General features: G+C 42.4%; 1 protein-coding gene across 1 annotated transcript in view; it reads left to right on the top strand.

Moving 5' to 3' along the window:
- Positions 1-4,807: 4,807 nt before the first annotated feature.
- The window catches only part of CARMIL1 (capping protein regulator and myosin 1 linker 1), a 341,373-nt gene continuing 329,269 nt past the window's right edge, over positions 4,808-16,911 (top strand). The window contains exons 1-2 of the mRNA XM_023209724.3: positions 4,808-5,552; positions 10,792-10,889. Coding sequence (XP_023065492.1) covers positions 5,513-5,552; positions 10,792-10,889 — 138 coding nt within the window. The 5' untranslated portion in view covers positions 4,808-5,512. The remainder of the gene's footprint in view (positions 5,553-10,791; positions 10,890-16,911) is intronic.

The raw sequence follows: 16,911 nt of genomic DNA, 5'->3' as shown, positions 1-16,911 counted from the left end.
AATAAATGTAAGTATTAAATCTTCCAGGGTTAACAGAAAGTCTTCTATGGAGGCCTTTGGCTACTTCTCTCCTTTTTGTCACCCTCAGAATTCTAGAGTCATGTGTATTCCCTTTTTCCCTTCATCTTTTCCATCTCCTGATCATGCTTCAACCCATGGCACTTTATCTTCTCTGTCATTTTACTAAACTGTATCTTTCCATAGAAAACAATACCTCCTTTATTGCCAAGTTCAAGTAATGCATTACTATTCCTTATCAAATTTGACTTTGTAGCAGCACAGGACACTGTTAACACTTTCTCCCTTCTTGAAATACTTTTTTCTTAACTTCCCAACTTGTCATCTTACCTTCCTGATTCCCAGCTACTCTAATCATTGATCCTTTACTTTCTCTACATTAGCCATTAGCCATTTTTTTCCCTCTCTGTCTTCTTTAGCCATTCTCTAAGATGGTCCTCAATGATCCCCAGCTCTTGGTACTCACATTCTTGTGTGTTACCTTCCTCCATTGACCTGGGTTGATCCATGTGACCAGTAAATTAGAACAGAAGTGATGGTATGTCATTTCTAAGATTAAATTATAAAAGATGTTGCTTTTTTTTTGTCTTGGTCTTGCTCTCTTTCTCCTCTAGACTGCTCCATGAGGGTTGCATGAAGCAGCTACATAATTTACCATTATAACCTCTGGCAAATAGTAAGTGCTCAACTCATATTTGCCGAGTCAATTTATATAAGAATCTTTCCACATTTTAGTGCTTCCTCTCTCCCCCTCCTACAAATTTCTATAGCACTTACTGAACACATTTTGATATCTAGCATATTTTGTATTTATTATTTTATAAAAGGACTTGGCTCAATTGACCCTTCTAAAGGAGTTTTCCCTCACCTACTATGTGGCTGGCACTGGGCTAGTTGCAGGGCGATCGAAGCTCATCTTGATCATCCTCCTAGAGAAGGAGCTCCTTGTAGGTGAGTGGGGCCAAGCCCTGGTCACCTGTATGCTTCCTAGGGAACCTATTCTAGGAGCCTGTAGAGTAGCATAAAAATTATAGTAAAATGGGTCGGGCGTCGTGGCTTACACCTGTAATCCCAGCACTTTGGGAGGTCGAGGCTGGCGGATCATTTGAGGTCAGGAGTTTGCGACCAGCCTGGCCAACATGATGAAACACTGTCTCTACTAAAAATATAAAAATTAGCCCGATGTGGTGGCACACACCTATAGTCCCAGCTACTCTCCTCGGGAGGCTGAGGCAAGAAAATCACTTGAACCCAGAAAGCGGAGGATGGAGTGAGCCAAGATCGTATGCCACTGCACTCCAGCCTGGGCAACCGAGCAAGACCCTGTCTCAAAACAACAACAACTACAGTAAAATGAACATTTACCTGGAAATCTCAAATTCTGAGTTCAATCTTTGACTCTTAAGGCTGTGACTTTGGGCAAGTCACTCCACAAATATGAACTTATTTCCTCATTGTGATAAAGATACAGTAATTATACTTTTTATCCAAGGAGTCACTGGGTAGCTCCGATATGTCAAACCCTTATTTCCTCACTTGTCACAGGTCACTTATTGTCAGATGAATCACGGATTTCATAATGTATTTTGCATTTGTGTTGGGGATGGGGTGTGAGAAGCATGATTTAACTGTGTATACCAATTATAAAATGCCTTCAGATTTCATTAACTTTAACATGAGAAAATGTTTCTTTGAATCAAGACAACATGTTATCTATTGAAGTGTTCAAGTGTTCTGAAGTTGGAAAACCATTGTAAAACTGGGAGCTCTAATTATGGTACACTCAAACAGATGTGTTCTGAATTAATGACTGAGTTGGTTTTCCTCCTTTTTGTTCAGTCATATGTGTTAAGGATGTGTTGTTTTATTATTGTTATGAAACATTGCAAACACATACAAAAGTGAAAGCAATGAATTCCTATGGATCTCATACCCAGCTGCAACAAAAATCAACAGAGGGTCACTCTGATTTCGTCTATATCACTACTCAATCCTCTCCACCCCCCAACATCCCCATGGGCTATTTTCAAGCAAATCTCAGGTCTCATATAATTTCATTTGTCAATACTTTAAAGGAGTACTGTTTAATAGCCATTTACCTTCCACTCTCTTCTAGTCAGAGATAAACTAAGTTTTCTTAGAGGTGTCTGCAAACTTAGTTCACATTGCATACTCTCCTGAAAGATTTTTATTAACCAAGTTGAAAAACACACTTTCTTAAGAAGGCCTCTTCCTCAGTGGTTACTGGGGGTGGGAGGTAACCTTAAAATCATTACTTGGGGAGTAAAATGCCGGTGGGTCCCACATTTCTGAATATCTTTCCATTTTAAAACCAGTTCTGAATGCAGTAGAGAAGATCAGAAACTGACCTACGTAAGTTTGTGATTTTTTCTTTGTTAGAATGCTGATTTCTTCTTATCTTTTTTGTTTGCTTTGTCTCCATGTGTTTATCATTACATGATATGGGTCTAACGATAGTATGTTGGGTCATTTTAGAGACACTATTTTCTGCAAACTTTTTTATTCAGAGTGTTTTCTGACCATAATGCGTTACAAAATGTACTATATAGATGTGAATATATGCTCAGAATTAAAAATAAAAATCCAGGGATAACTTTTCAAAATAATGTTGCCACTCACTATATGTTAAATGTTTAACATTTTACAGATTCAAATGCAGTAGGGATTCTCTGAAAAAGTTTTATCCTACTAACAGCTTTCAGATTATCAGTACTAGTTTTATGCCTTAAATACAGCCACATGTAAATACTTACTTAGATGAAGCTATGGCTAATCACATAATGTAATGCAATCAGTTTCATGTAGCGGTTTGATCACTCTTTTCTTCAAGACTATATAAACAGGGATGAATATGAGGAAGTTGGAGGGATAAGAGTGAGGAAAGTTTGTTTTTGCAGCAGTAGCAGTAGGAGGGGTAGGTAGATTCAGTAAACAAGCACACATATCAAAATGCAAGCTGTATTGTCTAAGCTGGCACCATGGTTTTACGGTGCTGGGGATGTTTACTGCTTGTTGGGCTTACAGCTTTACAAACAGTGCTCCTTGGAGTTCTCTGCTTATTATTCTGAAATATATTTGAGTTTTGCAACCGAGAAGTAAATGACTTTGATTTCCAAAATCAGTCATTTTTCAGTGTTGTGATAGGAGATTCATTTGAATTCACTTCTTCAGAGATGCAGGAGCCAATCAGGATCCTGTTGCAGTGAAAATGATTCTTTTATTGAAACCCCAGCTTCCTTTAAAAGAAGCCAAAGAGTACTGAATTACAGAACTGCCATACAGTCTTCCCTTTATTCTTTCCATCACCCAGGCCACAGGAAAAAAAAAAAAAGACAAACTTTTGTTCTTATTTTCACAAGTTATCACATGGTTTGGAAACTTCAGGGCATTTCTGAAACTTCATTGGTATGTGCCAGAAAAGTCCTCTTTAACACACCCGGTTGAATGAAAGACAGTTTGAGATGTTAATTTCCATTTATTGCAGAAAAAATATATTTAATGCATTAAGGAAGTGTCTAGCTTAAAGAAATTGCTCACTTTTGAAATGAATGGTTGGAGGCCTGAGGTCCAAAGCTCTAAAATCAGTTAACAAATGTTTATTGAACACCTGCTTTGAAGTAGGCTGTTGAAGAAGTTCAAAAGTCTAAGATAAATTCCCACTTTCAACTCACCTACAGTCTAGGTGGGCAGAAAAAATCCAAACTCAGGGGACAATGCAAGAGTTAGATAGTAAAACCAGACAAATAAACAAGCAATGAAACAAGACACTGTATGGTTGGGCTTAGAAAAGTGTGTTTCAGGCAATATATATTTTAGAGGCATAGGGATATTCTAGGCATATTCTAGAGGCACAGTAATCTGACAATCCCTGGAAAATGTTCACAAAGAAGGTAGACCGTTGGGATGGGCTTGAAAACATAGATAAGAATCAGATAACCTTACGAGGAAGGAGGAAGCAGTGAGTCTGGCTGTAATAGAGTGGAGAGTGGGAGAGGTTAAGGAGGGTGGGAACGGGCCAGATTGGCAAATCCTTAGTGGTAAGGCCTGGCTGTGGGGCTGAAGATTATTCTAAGGGATCCAAGGTCAACAGCAGTGTTTAAAATTAGATTGCCAAGTGTATGGATTCCCTTTCCTTTCCTTCTTTTCTGTCCTTTAAAAGCAGAACCTGATTAGACAGTCTGGGACATTCCTAGCCCTAGGCTAAAAAGTAGCGATTGAGGCAAAGTATTCTTGGCCCTGAAGTTGAACCTCTGGGGATGGAGCTCAGGGAAGTCATAGGGAGTCTGGGCCCAGGTAGGATCAGACCTATCCGCAGGCTTATATAGGCTCCAGTGATTAAAGCTCAGCTTCCCGAATGTGCCCCTAGGATAAAAGAGACTTTTTTGAGTGAAAGGCATTTTCCAAGGCGCTCTCAACGGAGAGCACCCGCTGAACGCACACAAAAAAGTGTCTTCTCACCGCATGCTTAGTATTCACAGGTTTCGTCTAGCTCACCAGAAATGAAGAATAGCGCTGATGAAATGACATGTCACCGGGAGGGCTGAAAAACAAAAAGTGCGTAAGAGGGTCCCTAAAAGAACCAGCTTCCGTATAGACGGGTCTGCAAAATCTGCAGTCTCCTGTCCTCCGGGTCCCTTGGCCCGCCCGGAGGTGGGGACAAGGAGTCGGAAAGCCTGGCTCAGCAGGCTCTCCTCCCTCGCAGCCAGCAGATGGCTCCCGGGCTCTCTTGCGCGTTCACTCGCCCCCTCTCCAGACGCAGGGCTTTTGCGGTTTGGGAGGGAGGCTGCGAGGAGGGGCGCGGTGCCCGCCGCAGCCACCGCAGCACCGCGCAGCGTCTCTCCTGGGGGTGAGCCCCACGCTGGGGACCCAGCGCCCGGGCACCGGAGGCCGGCCTGGCACCGGTGCGGAGGCTGGCTCTCGCGAGGTGAGGAGGAAAAGCACGAGGAAGAGAAGAAGGAGAAGGAGGAGGGCCGGAGCTGCCCCCGCCCAGCCGGAGCCCGGCAGGAGCGCTAGGAAAACCTACTCCCCCCGCCCCGCGCCGCTCTCCCCGCCCTCTCCCACGCCTTCCGCTTTCACCTAGGGCTGTAGGTGCGGCGCGGAGACTGGGCGGGATCTACGCCGGCCCGAGCACCGCCGGGGACCAGCGAGCCGGGAGGAGGAGCAGGCGCCACAGCCGCCCGGCGACCCGCGCCGGCTTGTAATCCTGTCCGCTCCTTATTCCGCCGCCGGGAACTGCGAGGAGGCGTCATGTAGCAGCAGCAGCAAATCCGCCTCGCATTGCAACTCTTTTTTTTTTTTTTTTTGGTGGGGCGGGGGGCGCGCGGCAAAATTGTATCTTCGCCCCCCTTTTCTTGCCCACTCCTATTTGCAAGCTGCATCTGCCTCTCTAAAAAAATTAAAGGTGTTCGGGGAAGGGCAGGGGGCCATAAATCAGAGTTGGACCTGCAATAACCCCCGCACCTACAGGGCAACCATGACCGAGGAGAGCTCTGATGTTCCCAGGGAGTTAATAGGTAAGATTCGCGCGGTTGTTGGTTTTCCATCTTCCTCTGCGTACTCCTCACCTCCACCTCCCTTCCACCTCTGCCTTGCCGTAGGTCCCGAGAAGTCTCGGCGCCCCTTAGGGCAGAGTGGTGTTGGGCAGGGTCACTGGGGGCGCTGGGAAGTTTGTTCCCATTCGACCGCCTCTAGAGCCAAGTGCAGAGAGGGAAGGCATCGGGAAGGAATTGGGAGTCCTCGGGAGGTTGGTGGGAGGGGGGGTCTCGACTGTGAGCCCTGGGAACCTCCTCCTGCCCAGACGCGGGGTTCCAGGTTGGTGGAAGAAGGGGGCGGGCCATCTTAGACTTGGGAGTTCTGCAAGCGAGGGGAGCCCTTTACGGTGCCCAGCCCACTGCCCCAAACTCGGAAAAGTCCGGGAAAGCCTATCGGAAGGACAGGTGGCGAGCGCACAGTAGGTCGTCTCCGGCACGTGTCAGGCGCCTTCCTGAAAATGCCCCACGGGAGGTGATCTTCTGACACGCAGACTTCGGGGAGTGGGCGCTAGTCTGGTAAAATGACTGGGCCTGGCAAGGCGTGGCTTAGTGTAGTCAGCTGGGAGCGAAAGGGTTACAGGGCTGACGCAGACTCGGGACAGGAAATAGAGGGTTAATGATAAAAGCCTTATTTTAATAATGATTAACCTACCGATTCTCCCTACCGGGGATCTCTTAGGGAAGCTGTGTGTGTTACCCTGTGCAAGGTGACCCATTGTTTGAGTACCTTGAGGTTTTTTTTTTTTTTTTGGTGGTGGTGGGGGCGGGGCTGGTTAAGTCTTGGGGTTTAATTTAATTATCTGGAGGGTTAAAATGGCAGAGCTGAAATAGGATGGGAGAGTATTCTGAAAACCTAGCGTTTAAGCATGTATATGTGGGTGCAGGTTGTATTGTAACAAGGTATGTGCGTCTGTGTGCAGATGTGTTTTGAGCCCTAGTGACCTATATTCCCTACTGTACCATTCTTGGCACACTACACAGCCTACAGCTCACAAAGATGATGTTTAATCGGTGCTGTCAACAAGCGGAAGTTCTGAGCACCCATTCATCTCCATGTGTGGAATTTGCCCCTCTGTTGTTCCTTTTAGCTAATAATACTTTGGAGAAATTTGTGTATGCCCTTCCATTGGTGACTGTTAACTCAGCACGTAAAACTTGATGTAGAGAGGCTGTTGCTAGGTTTGTATGGAAGCCTCTACTTCTGCTGGATTACAGACAAACCTGAACTTTTACCAGAATTTACAGTATGAAGTTATTCACAGACGCGCGCGCGCACACACACACACAACGCACACACCTCTTACATGATTCCAGCAGGCCCTCTTCTCCCCAACCCTGTGGGGTCTGCATCTTTTGCTGGAGTGAGTGACCCATCCGGTTCTGGGAGGCTGCGACCTTTCCAACACCCCAAGCAAACGCCAGAAGCTCTGAAAATGCCTCCAGAGGTCCTGAGAATGAGTTTAGGGGAGGACTTGCCTGGCTGGTCAGGGGATAAGGATGGCTAAAGTGGGCGGCAGATTTTTAATTTATATAAGGAATTGTCCTTGAGTCTGGAAATGGAAAGTATAGGTAATTACTTAGACCCAAGAGAAAGAGTGAAGGATAGAGTGGAAATAAGGTGTCTGGGTTTCTATTCATGGTTCTCAAAAGGAATAGTTTGTATATTTTAAAAGTTGAATTTGACCTTTATCTTGAAATGGAATTTTTGTTTTTATTAAGTATTGCCTATCATATATCTTTCAACAGAGTGACATATTATGCCTGATACGATTTTTCTGGACCTTTCAGTGGTCAAGTTAGGCTGGAATAGAATAAATTCCTGCACCTGCTTTCCTCTAAATTCAAGCGCTCACAAGAGTTCTGCTCTGATTAATTCAAAATGGCGACCGTCCACGTGAAAACCTCTGTGTTTTCCCTTAAGAGTCCCTCAAGATATTTAAAAGGTGTTACAGACTTGGCTGGGCGCAGTGGCTCGCACCTGTAATCCCAGCACTTTGGGAGTCCGAGGCGGGTGGATCACCTGAGGTCCGGAGTTCGAGACCAGCCTGACCAACATGAAGAAACCTCGTATCTCCTAAAAATACAAAAATTAGCTGGGCATGGTGGCGTATGCCTGTAATCCCAGCTACTCGGGAGGCTGAGGCAGGAGAATCTCTTGAACCCGGGAGGCGGAGGTTGCGGTGAGCCGAGATCGCGCCATTGCACTCCAGGCTGGGCAGTAAGAGCGAAACTCCGTCTCAAAAAAAAAAAAAAAAAAAGTGTTACAGACTTTTTGTAGAAAAAATTTAAATGCAGAGAAGAATAAGAAGAATATATATCACTCCTATTACCACGTAGAGGTAGTTATTTTAAATCTTTGGGTATATGATTTTCCAGTCTCTTTCCAGGTGTATATGTTCTTAAGTCAATTTCAGATGCCCATTTCCCACAATTCTTCCAGGGGAGGGAGGAGTGGCCTGTACTTGTTTCGAGTTCTGATAAGATAGGAGCTGTGTGAAGAACTCAAAGCGCAGTGAGCTCTTACACATGTTCCCTTGTCCCAAACATTCCACCTCCTTGCTGTTCCTTGAACAGGCTGTGTTTTCTCAGGTTTCCATGCTGTTCTTTATGCGTACACTGTCTTTTTCTCCCCGTTTTCACTCTTCTTTATCTTAGCAGCTCTAAACTTTCATGGTGGTGTTTCCAAGAAGAAAATTTTGATTACCCTTTAATAAACATATATTTGTTAAACTACATACTCCATTTAGTGTGTATAATCTAAAACACAAACTGAAACACACATTGTAAGTAGAAGTAAAAATTCTATTTTCTTTCATCTCAATGGATTGTATTGTACATTCTACTTTGGAAACCAGGGGTCTTATTTCCTGTGCCTTCAAGGTTCAACTCAGGGATGCCCTCCTCCCTAAAACCTTCGCCTGCTTCCGAATCCATGATCCTATGCATTGTGTGTGAATTTGATTTATGACATCTGTCCGTGACCTCCGCTAGATTGCAAACTCCTGTGAAATGCAAGGACCATCTCTGTCTAGCACCTAGTAGCACACAAGAGGTACTCCTATGTATATTTATTTGTTGAATATGTGAATAGACCAAAATGATTATAATACAGAATATAGGCCGGGCGCGGTGGCTCACGCCTGTAATCCCAGCACTTTGGGAGGCCGAGGCGGGCGGATCACAAGGTCAGGAGATCGAAACCACAGTGAAACCCTGTCTCTACTAAAAATACAAAAAATTAGCCGGGCGCGGTGGCGGGCGCCTGTAGTCCCAGCTACTCAGGAGGCTGAGGCAGGAGAATGGCGTGAACCCGGGAGGCGGAGCTTGCGGTGAGCTGAGATCCGGCCACTTGCACCCCACCCGGGGGGACAGAGGGGGACACTTTTTCAAAAAAAAAAAAAAAAAAAAAAAAAAAGAATACAGAAGTGTGGGAGTATCGAGAGGGTACTGTATTTTGGAGGATAAGTCGAATATAACCAGGAGGACTATAGGGAAAGGGCATTCCAGGAAAAAGAATAATAGATACATAATCCTAGGGGTGTAAAAGATGAAGATATTAGGGATAATTGGATCTTTAGGTATGTGCTGAGAAATCACACTGAAAAAAAAAGTGAAAGACCTTGAATGGCATGCTATGAGTTTTGGGTTTATTCAAAAATGACTGCAACTCATAGACTGGGAGAGACATGATGAGTCTCGCAGTTTTGGAAGAGTCAATGTGGTTATGGAGGTGACAGTGGGCTGATGGGTTAGAGGTCATGGACTTAGTCTTGGTGAGAGATTCTGAGACCCTTACTGCAGTCATGCCTAGGTGGTCAGGAACTGTGGAGGAGGTAGATTTTAGGAGACTGACTTGCTGTCTGAAAGGAGTTGGAGATAAGCAGTTTCCAGCATCATTAGTGTCCAGAGTAGGAGATAATGAGTTTGATTTCAGACATGTTCATTTTGAGGTGCTCATAGGAGCCCTAGGAAGACTTTTCCACCACCATCTGAAATGTCAAGTCTCCAGATTTCTCCTTTTATTGCCTTTGACCACTTCTTGGGGGTATTGTGCTGTGATGAATTTGGAAGGACAGATGGCTGGGAATGCCTTTCTTTGGCTAAATCATTTGGTATAGTTCTGGTTTATTTTTATTTTTTTGAGACAGAGTCTCACCCTGTCACTCAGGCTGTAATGCAGTGGCATCATCTCAGCTCACTGCAACCTCCACCTCCCGGGTTCAAACAGTTCTCATGCTTCAGCCTCTGGAGTAGCTGGGATTACAGGCACGCACCACCACACCTGACTATTTTTTTGTTTTTTAGTAGAGGTGCGATTTCTCCATGTTGGCCAGGCTAGTCTCGAACTCCTGGCCTCAAGCCATCCACCTTCCTCAGCCTTCCAAAGTGCTGGGATTACAAACATGAGCCAACGTGCCCGGCCCAGTTCTGTTTTGTTTTGCCGTATTCCCCAACCATCATGTCAAGACTTACTCATAGAGAGTGCTAATATTTGTATGACACTATGGTGAACCCAGAGGCTGCTAGGCCCCGGAGGTAACCAGCCAAGGCAGAGGGAGTTTATGAATTCCTGTTGTGTTCTGCATGCAATGTAGTGTTTCATCATACTGTCCGATTTCACTGTTTGCTGTTTTTTGTTTTTTCTTATATCTTATTTTCCAAACAAGATTATGTCATGCCTTGCATGGGCTGGTATTATGTCATGCTTTTATGTTTGCTTCAGCATATCAATATACAGTACGAGGTACAAAGTAGGTGTTTATTAAATACTTAATGGGTGATAACCATCCAACTTGTGAAAACAGGTAAAAAAAAAAAAAAAGACAAACAGTCAGGCATGGTAGCTCATGCCTGTAATCACAGCACTTTGGGAGGCCAAGGCAGGCGGATCACTTGAGATCAGGAGTTCAAGACCAGCCTGACCAACGTGGTGAAACCCCGTCTGTACTAAATACAAAAATTAGCTGGACATGGTGGTGCGCGCCTGTAGTTCCAGCTATTTGGGAAGCTGAGACAGGAGAATCACTTGAACCCAGGAGGCGGAGGTTGCAGTGAGCCAAGATCTCACCATTGCACTCTGTCTCAAAAAAAAAAAAAAAAAAAAAAAAAGGCAAACAACAACAGTAAAAACAGCCAAATATACTCCTCCAAATGCTTACTCCTCCCCAATGCTTTTTTTTTTTCTTACTAATAACATAATGAAACTGTTCCTTTTTTTCAGAAAGCATAAAGGATGTTATTGGCAGAAAGATAAAAATTTCAGTGAAGAAGAAGGTAAAGTTGGAAGTTAAGGGAGACAAAGTTGAAAACAAAGTGCTGGTAAGTATTACTGTTTATTTTTATTAAAATGTCTGGAAATGAAAGTGTCTTTTCGTTGTTTAGATTACTTAATTTTCATGCAGCATTACTTCTGTGTTTTATATATTGTTCAAAAGTTCTGATGACCATTTTGTCTTAGGTTAATTGGAATATTTCTTTGTCAAACGTTAAAAATAGAGTAATTTGAATTTTAAAGATCAAAGGCTTTTAGATTGTATTTCTGAAAATTGTAATTCCCCCTTATATTTAGATAATCTTAGAGTCTGTTTTCATAATATTCAGAGTCTGATGTTAAATGGAACTTTTTTATTTTGTGTGTGGTGGCTGATCCTATGACTTTATTCATAAAGTCTTATGGAGGAGTTTAAAAAGTTCATCTCATGTTAGTTTAATTACTTAATTAGATTTTCTCAGATGTTATATATGAGTCCATCTAAGGGGTGATGAGCTAACCAAGCTTTGTCATTTTACATAGGATGTTGGTGCTTTGGAGGGAAACTCCTGCTGAAGGCAGTACCTGCTAGTGTTGCGGTTACACTTGGGGTTCCCTCCAGTTTGTGAGAGGAGATGCTGAGGGGCTGGGGGATTGGGCCCTGCTGCAGAAAACTTCTTAGAGAGGTGTCAGTGACAGAGTTGTACCTTTAGAGAGGTGAAAACATTTTGTGGTATTTTAATGGTTTCTAGGTTGAGATTGTGGCAAATCTAAATTTAAGCTTAGGTGGAAAGAATATTTTGATGGAGAGAATATTATTTAACTTTTTAACATGGATATTTTCAAACATATGCAAAAAACAGAATAATATATCGAACCCTGTGTACCTGTCCTTCCTAGCTGCAACCATTTTCAGCATTTTACTAATACAAAATATCTTCCCCATGGTGGTGGTGTTTTCGTTCCTTTTTTTTTTTTTGCCTCTGGAGAATTTTAAAACAAATCTCAGGTATATGTTATTGAAAGAGAATAATTTTTTAATTTTTTAAAGTTTTTTGAGACAGGATTTCACTCTGTTGCCCGGGCTGGAGTCCAGTGGCATGATCTCGGCTCATTGCAGCCTCTACCTCCCGGGCTCAAGCGATCCTCCCACCTCAGCCTCTTGAGTAGCTGGGACTACAGGTGTGAGCTACCATGCCTGGCTAATTTTATCTTTTGTAGAGACAGGGTCTCCCTATATTCCTGAGGCTGGTCTCAAATTCCTGGACTCAAGCGATGTGCCTGCCTCGGCCTCCCAAAGTGCTGGGATTACAGGCATGAGCCACTGTGCCTGGCCTGAAAAAGAATATTTTTAATATTCTATTTCTTCAAAGTTGCCAAAGAATTCGAAGTGTCCTTCTGATCACATCTGTCTTGAGAATCTTCTAAAATATCTAACCCCAGGATATGTGACTGTCTTTTCTTATTAGTAAGGATTATGCTCGTGATGGATGACTTCTATTTCTATGTTGTCTGTATATACAAGTCGGGATGGTAAAGGCATTGAAGTGGGAAAACTTGAGTGGCTTTTGCCCAGCAACAAAATGTGCCTATGTAAACTGCGTGATTAAGTTATCAGTAGAAGAAATGAGTGGTGCCATTGTTCTGTTTTATTTAGCTTCGGTAAATATGAAATTTCCTTAAGTTATGTTTTACTTGATGTTGTTCAACAATGATTGTGTTACTATTTTGGAAGTGGTAGTGTAGAGAAGAAACACTGTTTCTGTCATTTGCTTTTTTATAAATTTAAAGTAAGTTTCTAATAATGTAGTAATTTTATCAGATGAATCAACTTCTCTACAACTTAAATATCAGGTAGTGGTTGCTATGACAGTCTAAAAAATTGGGACTTGGTATTATTTGATATGGAAATTATTATTATGCTAAGAACAAACCCACGTCATGAGTGCAATTTACCACGTTAAAATTTAAAAGACAAATTTAAATGTCCAATGTAAAATTATCACTATTTAAAAATAGTTATGATTAGTACTTAATTGTAAGTTTTTTGGCCTCATCTAACAGCTGGAATTGATTGAAGTTGTAACCAAATTAAAAATGTATTTGAGTTTAAGCATTTATCTCCTCAAATATGGAATATAAGCAGTTTCTAGGAGCATGACCGGAACTCATTGTGGCGGTTACTTACTTGCATGGGCAGGAATTATTAACAGAAATACTCAAGGTCTGGCTTTCTTTGACAGGCTTCAAGTTAGAACAAGAAGATGTATGAAGTAACCTCAAAGTTGTGGATTTCTGAGTTTCTGAGTTTAGAGAAATTTAATTGCTTAATCCATTGTTAGCATACTAAAATGGTTCGTAAATGAGTTGGCTGAATATCTACAATACGCTTTTTTGAGTTGTGCTTTTGTTACCTTTCCCCATTGCCCACTATTCATTCCTTTTCTTCTTATAAAAGTAGGAGTGTGCTGTATGTTATGTGGTTCTTCTTACACATGAGACTTTATACTATTTCTAGCTTGTCTTTTGTAGAGGGCTTATCTTCATCTTCCTATAATCATAATAGCTAAGATTTCTAAAAATCTGTTTTTGAAGGCTAGTCAAGTGAAGCAGTGGGAGTGGAGGAAGAGCAAAGAAATCTATAATGAGTTGTGATCAATTAGTTATAAATACCCCTACACTCAGACCAGCCATGATCATAATAGCTAATATTTATTAAACCCTGGCCAAGTGCTACAGACTGTGCTGAGTACTTAATGATGCATTGCCTCGTTATATCCCCACTACAACGCTATGAGGTAGGCACTTTTTATATCTGCATTTTACAGATGAGGAAATTGAGATTTGGAGAGGCCAAAGTAAATTGCTTCACATCATTTGGCTAGTTAATAACAGTTGGGATTCCAACCCAGCTCTGCCTCACTCAGAGCCTATCCGCTTTGCCTTTGTGGTCGAAAAGAAAGCAGCCGTTCCTTTGTTCCGTGGTTGCCGACTTCAAACGATGATAGGGGAGATTTGGACTCTAGGGTCTCTCTGTCTTTGATTGATTGCTTTATATACTAGTTTTATATTTAGTGAGTACCTTCTGTGTCCCAGGCACATGGTATATACAAAATAGTCCTAGTCTTTGACTTCGTAGGACTCCAAGCTTACAATCTAGTTGGGGAGATAAACATGTAGCCAGGCGGTGGTTTGAGATGTGCTATGGGTGGATGAATTGGGGCTTCAGGAGCATGGAGAGGAACTCCCAACTCAGGCCTGAGAATCAGGGAAGACTTCAGAAGGAAGATAAGCTTAAGCTGGCATTCACTGGGTGAGCAGGAGTTAGCCAAGGCAAGAGAGTGGAGACATGTTCTGGACAAAGGGAACAGAATATGCCTGGAAGCCTGAGAGAGCTTATGTTAGAGAAACATACTAAGGTACAGCTGGGGTAAGGCATATGCAGGGTAGAGAATGGGTAGGTGTAAAGCCTGAGTCCTGTCTTTGCAGTTGGGATATCAGCTGAAAGTTGTGACTGGTTAAACAGGTCTCTTCTTGCCACCTGTATGTAATGAAATATTAAGGCTCAGTGGTTAAGGGCTGTTAACCCTGGGTTCACACTGTTGCTCAGCAACTTTATGACAATGTTAAGAATCAGTTTTTTTTTTTTTTTCTCTAATGAAGCCTACGTTATAAGAGTATCTATTGGTATGTGGTTGATTTGCATATTAAGTGGAATTTATTTAAATACTGCATAGCACAGTGGCTGCATGCAGCAAACACCCAAAAAATGATAAGGCAGGAGGAACAAAGGGGTGCTGCATTCTGTTTTCTCCATGGTGCAGAAAATGCCAATCCTTCTGAAGCCCAAGTGTCCGCTGCCTCCATTGACAGGTTGAGGTCAGTTCACCATAAGGCCAAGAGGGTTTATTCATAGTTTGTGGCACCTTATTAGCAGGATAGAGGGCAACAGGCTGGATCTAAAATTCCTAAGGTATGCTCTCCTCAAATGAAATCAGAAATGCTAGATGTTCTGGGGCAAGAGTGTTCTATACTCAAATAAATTTGGCAATCAGAGTGTTAAAGATAAATCAGTTTCTTTACTGCATGAGTTTTCAGAGCCATTAATACACCCCTGTGCATTGTAAATTTCTAAGAATTGGATAAAGTATGCTGTTTTTTCCAAACTTGTTTGGCCAGAGACCCTAATGACCATGGGCTAAGAAGGAACAGGCCAGAGATGATGCCTCTTGGGACAGTTAAGAAAAGATGGAACAGGCTCGAATAGGCTAGCAATCATTAGGAGTGTTCTCCTGAGGAATGGTCCTTTAGCCCATGTTTTTTAAAATCTATGTTGTGAGTAGTTCCACTCTGGGCTACATTGGCTTGACATGTCATATGTTGTTGAAATACCTTTCTCTGTTGTCTTTAGGGGATGTCATTAGAAAGTGATTCCGTGTTTCTTTGACTCTTATTCCCTTCTCCCATTTTGATAAATGAATCTGCACCCAATTTTGTATAGTTCTTGGAGTGTAAAAAAATGCATTTTAACTTATGTATTTTTTTAAAATTAAACTTTTTCATTTTTAAATAATTGTAGATTTGTCTGCAGTTATATCAGATAATACAGAGAGGTTATCTTATGCCCTTTATTTAGTTTTCCCTTTTTGCAAAATTATAGTATAATGTCATAACCAGGATATTGACATTGATACTGTAAAATGCAGATTTCCCCCACCACAAGGACCCCTAACATTGCCTTTTTATAGCCATACCTAGCGTTCCCCACTTCTCTGATACCTGGTAGCCACTACTCTGTTCTCCATTTCTATAAATTTGTCATTTTAAGAACGTTATATAAATGTACTCATATAGTATATACCTTTTTGGGATTCGTTGTTCTTGCTCAGCATAATTCCCTGTACCTTCATCCAAGTTGTATCAGTTTAGCTAAGGAGTACTTCATGGTATGGATGTACCACGTTTGGTTTACCCATTGTCTAGTTGATGGACATCAGAGTTGTGTCCAGTTTTTGGCTATTAGGAATAAAACTGATGTAAACATTTGTGTACAGATTTTTGAGTGAACATACTTTCCTTGCTCTGTGATAAATGCCAAGGAGTGCAATTGCTGGTTTGCATGGGAATTGCATGTTTACTTTTATAAGAAACTGGCAAACTGTTTCACAGAGCGGCTGTACCATTATATGGTTCTACCAGCAATGTATGAGTGATCTAGTTTCTCCAAATCCTTAGCAGCATTTGGCATTGTCTGGACTTTTTTTTCTGAGATAGGGTCTCACTTTATCACCTAAGCTGGAGTACGAACACAGCTCACTGCAGCCTCAGTATCCCAGGCTTCAGTGATCCTCCTGCCTCAGCCTCCCAAGTAGCTGGGACTACAGGCGTGTGCCACCACACCTGGCTAATTTTTGTATATTTTGTAGAGATGGGTTTCACCATGTTGCCCAGGCTGCTCTTGAACTCCTGGGTTCAAGCAAGCTTTCTGCCCTGGCCTCCCAAAGTGCTGGGATTGCTTTTTTTTTTTTGGAGAACTACTAGTTGAAGGAAAAACAATGTCCGGAGGGAGCAAGAACCCTGATGACCTCTTGTTACCCACAGTTCTGCTGTTGCCTGTTTGGGGGAGAGGAATGTAGCACTCCTGTCTCCAGGATGGTGGACTTAAAGGGTATGGAAAGTCATTGTTAGTCTCCACTCGGTTTTTTCTGTTTGATTTGGAATTTTGGTTACATCATCTTTGCCAACCCCTTGTTCTTCCACCCCCTTCATAAAATGGGTCATGGGTAGGGGAAGTGGCATACCAATCGAACTGTTTTGTTTTGTTTACCTCTTCTCTTTAAAACTACCCATCTGTTGTCCATTTGTTTTCTTTTGAAAAGTTAATCTGAAATCCATCCCCCTACCTTTTTTTGAGACAAGGTCTCACTGTGTTGCTTAAGCTGGAGTGCGGTGATACAATCACAGTCACAAGCCTTGCTGAAGTGATTGCCTTTTGCAGTCACTTGGATTGAGCCTTGCCCAGTTCACCCTTTTGAGTAGCTGGGACTACAGGCACATGCCACCATGCCTGCCTAATTAAATTTTTTTAAA

Source organism: Piliocolobus tephrosceles, chromosome 5 (assembly GCF_002776525.5).
Source record: "Piliocolobus tephrosceles isolate RC106 chromosome 5, ASM277652v3, whole genome shotgun sequence".
Lineage (NCBI taxonomy): Eukaryota > Metazoa > Chordata > Mammalia > Primates > Cercopithecidae > Piliocolobus > Piliocolobus tephrosceles.
Note: the sequence above shows the minus strand (reverse complement) of the source record. Positions and strands in the feature narration are given on the sequence as shown.